At 40.7% G+C, this 12,223-nt stretch overlaps 1 protein-coding gene across 1 annotated transcript in view; it reads left to right on the top strand.

Annotated features, from left to right (window-relative positions):
- Positions 1–12,223, top strand: part of hmcn1 (hemicentin 1) — a 376,776-nt gene that overhangs the window by 207,076 nt on the left and 157,477 nt on the right. The window contains 5 exon segments of the mRNA XM_055642165.1: positions 20–301; positions 1,208–1,316; positions 8,448–8,617; positions 9,331–9,494; positions 10,274–10,397. Of these exon segments, the coding sequence (XP_055498140.1) occupies positions 20–301; positions 1,208–1,316; positions 8,448–8,617; positions 9,331–9,494; positions 10,274–10,397 (849 nt within the window).

Raw genomic sequence — 12,223 nt, 5'->3', positions numbered from 1 at the left:
TAATTCCCTTTTTCTCCAGTTCCTCCAAATGTTGAAGGACAGCCTGATACCCCTCTGTTGAAGAAAGTAATTGCTAATAGCTCAGTGGTTCTACACTGTGAGGCATCTGGCCACCCACCTCCGGTTCTTACTTGGCTGAAGGATGGGGGCCCCGTGAAAGCTACTAACCACACGCGTGTCCTGCAGGGAGGCAGGATGTTGGAGATTCTCAATGTGGTCGTGGCCAATGCAGGGGGCTACACGTGCGTGGCTAGTAGTATTGCCGGAGAAAGCCAAATAAAATACACCTTGGATGTTCTAGGTAAGGAAATAAAAGAATGTAAGCATTTGTTTTTGTAATCCCACAAACCCAGCAGCAAGTTCTATTTGGGGAGATCAGTGATGAGGGTGGATCCCAGGCCCTGATATGCCACATGATCTTGAAATTACCTTGGCCAATTCTGGACACACGGATATAAACTTTAATCTCATGAGAATAACTGAGTCTTGGTGGATTACACATTTAGCCTGATATATGAAGTGTTTTGACAGATTCTGTCACTTCATTCACATTAATTGCTCCTAATGCTTCAAGCAAAAATGGTCCCACAATTATGAGTGTGATTCTTTCACTGTTATCTAAGTTCTCAAGATCCCACAATTTAACTTTGATTAGGAGGCAGAGATCAGCCATGATTGAATGGCAGAGTAGACTCGAAGGGCCAAATAACCTAATTCTAGTCCAATAACTTGTGAACGTGAATTTAGCTGAAATTTGAATAATTCCATGCCAGCTGCCCATGCAGGCATTAACCATGAAGGCCTGGTGCCAGCTATTCAACGGGCCCAATTCCATCTGATAGGTGAAAACCCTTTCTGGATCTACACCTTTGAGGACAGGTACAAGGATAGGAAAGGCTTTTTGTTTTCTCAAATATTCCTATATGTTCTTGATTAACTAACCACAAAGAATATTATGCCATTTGAAGATATTTCCAAATTTATAAATCTAATCGGTAGCTAATTTTCACAGAAGTCAAAGTAAGTGATGGTGTATTTTTTTCCAGAGTGTGCAGGTGTATTTGAAAACTGAATGTTTTGCCCTGTTCATCAGAATGTAGGTGGTAAGCGGGAAATGTGTGGGAATCAAAAGACTTTTAATTGTGCAACGTGCACATGTCGTGATTGCACTAACATTGGCATGCTTTACTTTTCTATCTTTGTACAGTGCCTCCAAATATAGAAGGGGGTGATGAAGCCATGGATGCCACAGTAATTGCCCATAATACTCTGGAACTTGAGTGTAATGCAGCTGGAACTCCTCCTCCGAATATTATGTAAGCCTGAGCTATGTCTACTTGATTGCAAATGCTCACATCACAAGACAGATAAGCAAGAATGAATAAGATCCTTAAAAAGGAAACCACTCCATTAGAAAATCAACAAGCCAATCAATGATTACTTTGCTTAATATGTTCATGCTATTTGCATCATTTTGAACATCCTTGCTTTCCTAATAGCATTGATGCAGAGGATTCCCTGAACAGTACCCAATGTGATTCCACTCATTGTAGGGAGGAGAGACATTGTAGATCAGATCAGATTCGAGTGGTTTATTGGCATACCCACAGGATACAATGAAATAACATTTACATGACGCTCATAGAGTAAACAGTGTACATGGTAATGATAAAAGAACAGTAAATGTACGCGATGCACAATGAAAATGGACTGAATTGAAAGGGATAATGAACCGGTGTTGGATTGTGTTCACTGCTCTCTGCAGGATGAGGTAGTCAAGAACAGAGCAGTTGCATAATCAGCTGGGATGCATCCTGGTAGAATGCATTATTTAGAGCATCAGTAGAAATTCAAAAGGATTCTTCTACGGACCTGCTGAATCTTCTCAGTTACCTAAGAAAGTTAATATACTCATGCGCTTTCTTGATTGCTATATCAGTGTGAAGGGACCAGGATAAGTTGTTGGTGATATATGGAACTAAAAGCAGTTGACCATCTCTGCAACAGTTCTTTCAGTAAAAACAGGGTCGTCTGTGTGTTTGCACTGCTCCTGCCCCCACCCCTGCCTTCTTAGGTTTCCTTCACCTTGCTGAAATTAAGAGTTAGGTTGTTGCCCTGACACCATGTTCTTGATCTCTTTCCTATTCTTTGTCTTATTGCTGTTGTTGATCTGGCCAACAACAATAGATCATTGACACATTTAAAGATAGAATAGTAAGATTAAACGAGAACTTACCAGTTCGAAGTTTGATCATTATTTTATGAGGAGCATGTTGAGGGAATACGTGAAGAACCCCGCCAGGACGCACGCGTGTCATTCTTCAAAGCAGCGGTGTGAAATCACAGATAACTAATGAGTAAACATAGTAAGATTAGAGAAGAAGATACCAGTTGAGTATATGATCAAGGGTGGGAGCGGAGGGCACGTATTCCCTCAACCTGCTCCTCATAAAATAACGATAAAACTTCGAACTGGTAAGTTCTCGTTTAATCTTACTATTTTACTTCGGAGTCACGTGAGTGAGAGATAAATTTATTAACACCAAATTATAGCCCCTATTTATGGGGTAAAATTATATTACAGAACTTAAAATTGTTTCTGCAAACGTTCCAGGTTTAATTACTGGTTTGTGATAAAATCGTTGGAAAGTTTTCTCTGTTGACCATCCTGCTGTCTTGAGGATTTGGTCCATCGGAACATCCAACTGCATAGCTGCCGATGTAGCTGCAGCCCTGGTGGAGTGAGATTTAAAAATGTTGGTATCCACTCCAGCCTTTATTAGGACCTGTTTCAGCCATCGCGAGATGGTCTGGACTGTCACTTTTTTGTGTGGTTGTTTGTGGCTGATTAAAAGTGCCATTTCTTTGCATCTGATGATTTTGGTATACTCCATATATAATAGTAAGTGTCTTATAATACAGAGACGATCATCTGTCGGGTAGGCCCTAAATTCCATTTTTAGGCCTGCTGACCCCTGTCTGCTCTGCTTTACTAATTAATTGATGTGAAAAGTTAAGTTCTCAGATGAAGAAGTCATGTTGTCCAGCCTTAGTTTCTGTAGTGACTGGACCCTTTGTGCCATGACCAAGGCCATCAGCATGACTGTTTTCAGTGTCAGTTTCTGTAGGGACAGAGCTGTAGCTGGAGACCAGTTCCTTAACATGGTCAGTACAATGCTCACATCCCATATTTAGGAGTACCTGGTGCTTGGGGGATTAACATTAAAAATCCCCCTCAAAAATTTAGTTACCAGGGGGTGTGTCCCAACAGAATGCCGCTCTGTTCCTTGCCATAGGTATGTTGACAGAGGACTTCTGGCGCAGTTGATGGCACTATGACTGAGCCCCTCATCGTAATGGAGGCTTGCCAGGAATTCCAGAACAGACGGGATGTTCATTGATCTGTGGGTGATGTTGTTGTTGTGACAGTACATTTCCCATTTCTTGATGTACACCAAGTACTGTTTTTTGGTGGACTGTCTGTGGGCCGCTGAAATAATGTCCACTGTTCGGTCCTTCAGTCCCAGGTGTAGTAGAGGTGCTTTTAAACTCTACAAATTAATAAGTTTATATAATTATGACATGGGTGGCTTTCCCTTGGTTTAGGTTCCAGGTGTTGGCCAGTTAGGTCAGGTTGTATAAATTGGGACACCATGTCCAGTAAAGTTTTGTTTTCTTGCACCCCTCGCACACTTGGTGTTTGTTCTGCAAACCCCTCTTCAGGGTCAGCCCAGAATTGACCCCCAGTACTCCCCTCTGACGAGGGAGAAACACTGTGCAACCCTACAAGAGGTACTGTTGTAGGACTTACAAACTGCCCACTGTGACTAGTCTCCATCCCCCGGAGCCTGTCACGTTGGAGCATTTGCTCCATCAGCCACTCCAACCGGCTCCAATGCTCTCGGGCACTGGCCGCTCGCGGCTGCTCAAAGTCGGACTCATCGGAGTCGACGACTCTGTCAGACTTTTGCTTTGCCTTACCGCCCGGCCGCGGTGTAGATCTGGCCGGTGCGGGGACGAAGTCGGGCACAGCTGTTCCCATTACGGGTGATTCGTGTGCCATTGGCCGCTGCTGGCTGCCCGCAACTCCACGGTTCTCCCCCGCCAGCTTTGTCGCAGCCTTCTTATTCTTCTTTGTTCTGTCCATTGGCTCCACCTGTAACACAGTGAGTGGAAAAAGGATGCAGAGTCTCCTTATCTGCAGTTCCCGGCTTTTAAATTCTGCCGCTGAGGGGGAACGTCGTTCCACCTGCATGACTCTTTCGCAATGCGTGTAGCGATATGACACGCATGCGTCCTGGCGGGGTTCTTCACGTAGTCACTCACGTGACTCCGAAGTAAAATTGGTGCTGTACTTGACCACAAAATCATAGGTATACAGGAAATAGAGAATGGATCTGAACGCACAACCTTGAGAAGCACCAGTGTTGAAGGTCAGTGTGGAGGAAATGTTATTTATGATCAACTGGGTTCTACTGGTCAAGACGTCCAGAAGCCAGTTTCAATTGGAAGCACAAAGTCAAGGCCAAGGAGTTTCGATCTGAGTTTCTTCAGTATTATGATGTTGAAGGTTGTGCTTTATCTAATGATACTATCCTGACATAGGTGTTCTTATTCTCAACATGGTCCAAAGCTGAATATAGTGCTGGGGAGATGCATCCTCCGGAGGCTTAGATATAGGGGGCAGAAGCAGGACAGAAGGGGAGGATGTGCTTTGGTGGAGCCTTGTTTGGCTGATCAAAAGTATGGGAAAAGGCATAGAGTTCATCCAATAGAGATTTGCAGTTGCCAGCGTTTGCCAACATTTTTGGCTTAAAGCTTATGATGGTATTCAAGTCCTGTCACAGTCGCCTGGCATTTGCTTGATGAGTTGAACTTCTAACTTGTCATGGAGTTCTATCTTGGTATCCTTCATGGCCCTATGAAGATTATACTTGGTCTTCTTGTATAGTAAGAGCTCATCCTCCTTGAAAGCCTTGGATCCCCCTGAGTTTGGGTAGATGTCGCGTCCTATTTTCTGGGGCTTATGAAACATCTGGAGATGAATCCAGCCTGAAACAAACAAATACATTCACATAAACACAAGATACTGGAGTAACTCAGTGGGTCTGGCAGCATCTCTAGAGAAAATAGATAGGTGAAACTTCCCCCATCTATTTTGTTCCAGAGATGCTGCCTGACTTGCTGAGTTATTCCAGCATTGTGTGTCTATTTTCGGAATAAACCAATCTGCAGCTCCTTTTTATTACATTACAAGCACATGTATATGCTGTGCAAATTGTGCAGAGACGTTCCACTCACTTTCCAAGGTTATTTCCAATTACCTTAAAGGTAATGCATGGAAATTTGCTCTTTGGATTTCCAGGGTTGCCCCTTCATTTGCAACATATAAAAAGGGTGAAGCAGAGGGGAAAAAATGTTTTACCCACAGTTACAGTGCCCTCCATAATGTTTGACACAGACCCATCATTTATTTATTTGCCTCTGTACTCCACAATTTGAGATTTGTAACGGAAAAAAAAATCACATGTGGTTAAAGTGCACATTGCAGATTTTAATGAAGGCCATTTTTATACATTTTGGTTTCACCATGTAGAAATTACAGCTGTGTTTATATGTGTTTATAATGACTGCTTAGAAGTCTGCAATTAATGGACATCACCAGTTGCTGGGTGTCTCCTCTGGTGATGCTCTGCCAGGCCTGTATTGCAGCCTACTTTAGTTTATGCTTGTTTTGGGGGCTAGTCCCCTACACTTTTTACTTCAGCAAATAAAAGGCATGCTCAGTTGAGTTAAGAACTGGTGATTGACTGGGCCACTCAATAATTGAACATTTTTTAGCTTTGATAAACTCCTTTGCTGCTTAAGCAGTATGTTTGGGATCATTGTCTTGGTGTAGAATGAACTGCCGGCCAATGAGGCATTTGTTTGAACTTGAGCAGATAGGATGTGTCTATCAGAATTCATTATGCTACTACCATTAGCAGTTGTATCATCAATGAAGATAAGAGAACCAATACCTTCAGCAGCCATACATGCCCAGGCCATAACACCCCCACCCCCGTGTTTCACAGATGAGGTGGTATGCTTTGGATCTTGGGCAGTTCCTTCTCTCCTCCATGCTTTGCTCTTGCCATTACTCTGATATGTTAATCTTTGTCTCATCTGTCCACAAGACCTTTTTTCCAGAACTTTTAAGTACTTCTTGGCAAACTGTAACCTGGCCATCCTATTTTTGCAGCTAACCAGTGGTTTGCATCTTGCAGTATAGCCTCTGTATTTCTGTTCATGAAGTCTTCTGCAGACATTTGGTTTTGACAAATCAACACCTGACTCCTGAAGAGTGTTTCAGATCTGTCGGACAGGTGTTTGGGGATTTTTCTTTACTATAGAGAGAATTCTTCTGTCACCAGCTGTGGAGGTCTTCCTTGGCAGAAGCCAAACGTTTGCGCGTAAGTAAGCTAAAAAATGCTCTCTTTCTTCTTAATGATGTACAACAGTTGATTTTGCTAAGCCTAAGGTTTGGCTGATTTTTCTAAATCTGTATTCGTGTTTCTCAGTCTCATAATGGCGTATTTGACTGAAGTTGGCACAACTTTGGTACCTCATATTGCTGCATCACATGATTCCAAAAAGTCGATGAAAGGAGACCGACTCCAAACAGATAAGAATTGGTCAATTTATCTATTGCTCGGAGTCTCTTATTTCCTCATTAAGTGACTATGTCCATCATATTCCTAATCCACCTTTTAAGCCAGTTGTGTCTGGTTGTATTTGGGGGGACAAAATTTAAACACATCAATTTCTTTTCTACATGGTGAAACCAAAATGTATAAAAAAACCCTTTAATAAAATCTGGCAATGTGGTACTGTAACCACATGTCCTATTTTCCATTATATAATCCAAATTGTGGAGTTGGAGGTCAAATCTTGACTTGAATGGGCCTTTGTCCTATATATTATGGAGGACATGTCAATTTTTCCAGAACTTTTTGAGTAAAGCTCATTGCAAGCTGAAGGCCCTGGCCATTCCTATTTTTGCATCCGAACCAGCTGGTTGCATCTTGCAGTATAGCCTCTGTTTAGTGATTCTGTTCATGAAGTCTTCTGCAGACATTTGGTTTTGATAAATCCACGCCTGACTCCTGAAGAGTGTTTCAGATCTGTCGGACAGGTGTTTGGGGATTTTTCTTTACTATAGAGAGAATTCTTCTGTCATCAGCTGTGGAGGTCTTCCTTGGCATGCCAGCCGCTTTGCGATTAAGTCAGGCAGCTCACCAGTAAGAGAGTTTTCTTCTTAATGATGATGACCAAACAGTTGATTTTGGTAAGCCTGATATTTTGGGCTGATGTTTGAAAATCAGTTTTTTTATTCAATTGCATGCAACAAGTACTGCATAATTTAAGGCTTATTTCCCATTTTTTGGCTTGATAATGCTTTGGTCCTCATGTATTGACTAAACAGCAATAAAAAAAGATTCCAATGAATCTTGGAAAGATTGGAAAAAGACTTTTAGGTGCTGAGAAGCTCTCTTATACCTGCTGGTTAAGGAGCCAATTAAACAGAACCTGAGTAATTACAAACACCTGTGAAGCCATGTGTCTCAAACATTATGGTGCCCTAAAATGGGGGGACAATGTATAAAGACAGCTGTAATTTCTACATGGTGAAACCAAAATGTATAAAAATGCCCTTTAATAAAATCTGGCAATGTGCACTGTAACCACATGTGATATTTTCTATTATAAATCTCAAATTGTGGAGTACAGAGGTAAATAAATAAATGATGGGCCTTTACTCCTAAACATTATGGAGGACATTGTATATATTGGAGTCTTTCAATGAGGTAAAGCTGCATTGCAGAGCTGAAGGCCCTTTGATTGCTGCTGAATGGCATCCGAGACCAAGGCTACAGCTTGCATCTAAGTAATTCTCCTGTTTGTAGTGATTAAGTTTACAAAGATAACTCAACAACGGGAAATGCATGTGATTACCTAATAACCAGTAGCTATATTTCTCTGTAGCCCCAAATTAAGAATTTTGAGGAAATTCTAGACCCTCGATTGCCAAAAAAGGTTTTTCTAATTCTACTTAATGAAAGCCCATGTCTTTGAAATGGCTGAAGCAGTTCACAAACATAATAAAACAGAGAATGGTGGATATGCTCATTAGGTCAGGCAGCATCAATAGTGAAGAGGAGAGTTAACATTTTAGGCCAATGACCTTCCCATAGAACTAAGAAAAGTGACATTTATATTTTGGAGAAGATATTGGTGAAAATCAGTTTTTTTAATTCAATTGCATGCAACAATTACTGCATAATTTAAGTGATGCATGTTCCCATTTTTTGCTTGATAAGGCAATTGATCCTCAATGTATTGACAATGAAAAGCTTAAAACTGTAATTACATGAATCTTGTTGATATTAAAAAATATTACTTTTTAGGTGGATGAAGGATGGCCAACCTATTAAACATATAGCTGGTGTTCAAATTACAGCCAATGGTCAGAAATTGATCATCTCCCAAGCCCAGATCTCTAACACAGGCAGATACCAGTGTGTAGCTACTAATGAAGCAGGCAGTCGGCAGCGAGAATTTAATGTCATTGTTCAAGGTAAGACCTGCATGTTGAAAGCAGATTACTTTTGTTTTTTACCTTTAATTTTTTTCTTCATGGCAACAGACTTAAAGCAGAATGAAGTGTGGCTGCAAATATCTTTATCACATTTCTTTAACCAGCCAACCACACTATATAATCTGTCATCTTTACAAATCTAAATCTGTGCTTTATGACTATCTGCCTTAATTAACAGATCGGAAAACACGTTTTATAATTTCACATGCTATTTAATTGGAGGTCTCTTCTTCTTCTTATCGAGTCCACACACAAGATTAGAAGTTGTTCACCCAGAGCTGAACACACCACTCGGCATCTGCGTACAATGGTGTCTGTCTTGTCGCTTCTTGTGCGTGGTGGTGGAAATATTGGTGGAAGCAGGGCCGCAACGTGAATGCTCTTTCCCTGACCCCGGGGTCTCTCATTAAAGAGATTCTCTATGGTACAGCGGTAAAAGTTGGTCAGGATCTGGGGGGGACAGGTTTTTACAACAATGCAAAGGAAGTAAAGGCGCTGCTTTTTTTTTATCAGCTATCTGTATAGGTTTGGCAAAATATTTGACTCCGAGGAATGTTTTAGGATCCTCCACCTCAGGAAGTTTAGTATGGATTATGTATGACTGCAGGAATTGACAGCTAAATTGTTTGCATACTGTTGAGGAATGGTATAAAATGTGTTTCCACCAGGTTTCAGGTACCTCTTCAATGTAGGTCTGACCCCAATCGTTTCGCTGATCAATGGGCCCTCGTGGAAAGATCAGTTGTTGTTCATAATGGCAGTGATCCTGCAATGCGTAGCTAATGGGATCCCAAACCCCACCATTACATGGCTCAAAGATGGACGGCCTGTAAACACAGCAAGAGGAAACATCAAGGTATGTTTGTTGAATTATGATACCCATATTAAATAGCTTAGGATATTTTAGCTGTATTTTATAATTTCATGTTACAGCTGATATGTGAACAACAAATTGGAGATTGACCATTTCCCAGAGAAATATATCCTTTGGAGAGAGAAAACCTTTGTTAAAAGTTTCAGATGCAGTAAATGGAGAAACAACGAGAGCTTCAGGGTCTGAAGAAGGGTCCCAACCCGAAACATCATCTGCCTATTCCCTCCACAGGTGTTACCCTGGCCAGCTGATTTCCTCCAGCATCTGATGTTTTTGCTCTAGATTTCAGCATCAGCAATTCCTTGTGCCTCTGTCCAGCCAGGTTGCTGGAGATCTGACTGCAGCAAGGGAGAGGCCTCCCTGTTCAGTTCAGTGACATCAGCTCAATTTCACTGAGTGATGTGTAAAGTCGGACAGGACAGGGTGCAAATCTAAATGTGTCACTTCGCGAGTTGCATTAAACTAACCCCATCCCTTTTCTTGCCGTTAGTTTCTTTTACCATCAATGTTACTCAGCAAAAAGCAAAAGTTTTCTTTTAATTCAAATGGTTAATTTCTCCCTGTTGATAACTCATGAACTGAATGCCACCAATTACACCTTTCAAAGTTTTATGCCTGCTTAGTATGAGATAATCTGGCTGAGAAGTGGAGGCATTTTGAAACAAATGATGAGGATCATATCCTTGTCCAAACGCATGTTTCGACCATATAGTACATAAAGGTCTTTGGTGAAGTTGGATCATGTTATTGTGTGTTTGTAGCTGGAGTTTGCAGGTCATAAGCTGCAGATTGTGAATGTTTTACTGGAGGATGCGGGCCGGTATACATGTGTGGCAACAAACGCTGCTGGAGAAGCACAGCAGCACATCAGACTCAACGTGCACGGTAAGTAATAAACACTAACACCAAAGCTGTTTTAAAAGTAATTTACTAGATATTAAATTCTTAACTTTCTACATATTCTGGCATTCACATTCATCAATTCCGTGTCAAAACTATCCTTAAACCAAGAGAACAAAACACATTGTGCAGCATTGCTTTCCAATGTCTGCATCTTAATCATAAAATAGTTAAAGAAAAGTAAAGAATGGCCTAAAAATGTTTGAATTGTATGATCAGCGTCTGCATTATGTGCTGATGGGTTCATCTACAGGTTAAAGGGGATCTAAAGCGAGTATGAATTTCTTTTGCACAGTATATTTTTGAGAATCTGCTGGAAATGCCACTTTTCCTATTCCTAGAGTCCTGCCGCATTCTACTTCCCATCATTCTTTCTCTCTCTCTCTCTCTCTCTCTTGCTCTCGCTCCCTCTCTCGCTCTCGCTCCCTCTCTCGCTCTAGCACTCTCTCTCGCTCTCTCTCTCTCTCTCTCTCTCTCTCTCTCTCTCTCTCTCTCTCTCTCTCTCTCTCTCTCTCTCCCTCTCTCTCTCCCCCTCTCTCTCTCCCCCTCTCTCTCTCCCCTAAAATTGTTGTTAATTTAATAGGGCGGTGTTAAGCATCAGTGGTTTTATCGTCATTAAACATCTGGTCAATCATAAATCAATTAACTTTCAAATCAATGAACTTTCAAGAAACAATGTACCTTAATTTTTATTTTGAAAATGTCCTTATTTCATGGAAATGTTTTTCATTTGTACAGTGACAGAAATATACATGAATGTGTTTTTAAAAGAAATAGTAACACAGAGATTTTGGGATGTAATGGATGTTTGTCCTTGTCATTGAATGCTGGTACAGAAATATACCATACAAAATAAATCCAGCGTCTTGCTATATATGTACTTAACGTGCAATATAGTATTGTGTGTGTATTGAGCTCGGCTTCTAAAATTTGATTGCTCCAAGTTCAATGGAAATAAAATTCAAAAAGTGTAGTTCGGTTTACAGATTCCAGCAAATTGAGCAGTTCGTACATTTAACAGAGGACAAGTGTTGTATTAATTTTGGAAGAATTTACAGTTTTTAAATACTAGACATTTGTGAGAAATATTTAATTCAGATCATTATGTAATGTTCCTAAAGGTAAGGAGGGGCAATGTTTTCTGGTGTATTCATGAGAACATCCACTAACTTTGGAATTCTTTGTAAACTGTGGAATCGTGGTCTTAAGTTAATTCTTCACAAAGATTAATAGCTTTGTGAATACTATTGAGATGGAAGGATTTGGAAAAAACATGATATTCCTTAATGATTGATATATGGACCGTTGCATTCATATATATTAGTGACTTGGTGTGCAAGCATCATATCACAATTTGCAGATGACACAAAACTTTGATGTGTGATAAACAGTGAGGATAGTAAAAAAACTCAGAGGATTTAGACAGGGTGGTGGAACGGACAGATGCCTGTCTAGCAAAAGCAAACATGATTTGCAATTCATCATCGGAAACTCTTTGAATAGATATTTATGGGAGAAAAACATTTTATAGCTCTATGAAAAGAGTTGAGAAAAGGAACCAAGCAGATCCCCCTTGCAGAGTTGTGCTCAAAAGAAAATAGATGCAAAATATTTTTTTAATGGAATAAACACTAGAAAATATATAATCTTACTTGTAAATACTCAGCATTCGGCCAAATGGTCCAAGTTGCTGTTTATAGTTTACCACAGCGTTTTCACTCACATTATTTCCTTTTCAACCCCTAATAAAGTATTCCCTCCTCTGTCAAGTTTGCATCAACCCTCCACTGCCCCCACCACTTCAGCCACTT

Source organism: Leucoraja erinacea, chromosome 10 (genome assembly GCF_028641065.1).
Source record: "Leucoraja erinacea ecotype New England chromosome 10, Leri_hhj_1, whole genome shotgun sequence".
NCBI classification, from domain to species: Eukaryota; Metazoa; Chordata; class Chondrichthyes; order Rajiformes; family Rajidae; genus Leucoraja; species Leucoraja erinaceus.
Note: the sequence above shows the minus strand (reverse complement) of the source record. Positions and strands in the feature narration are given on the sequence as shown.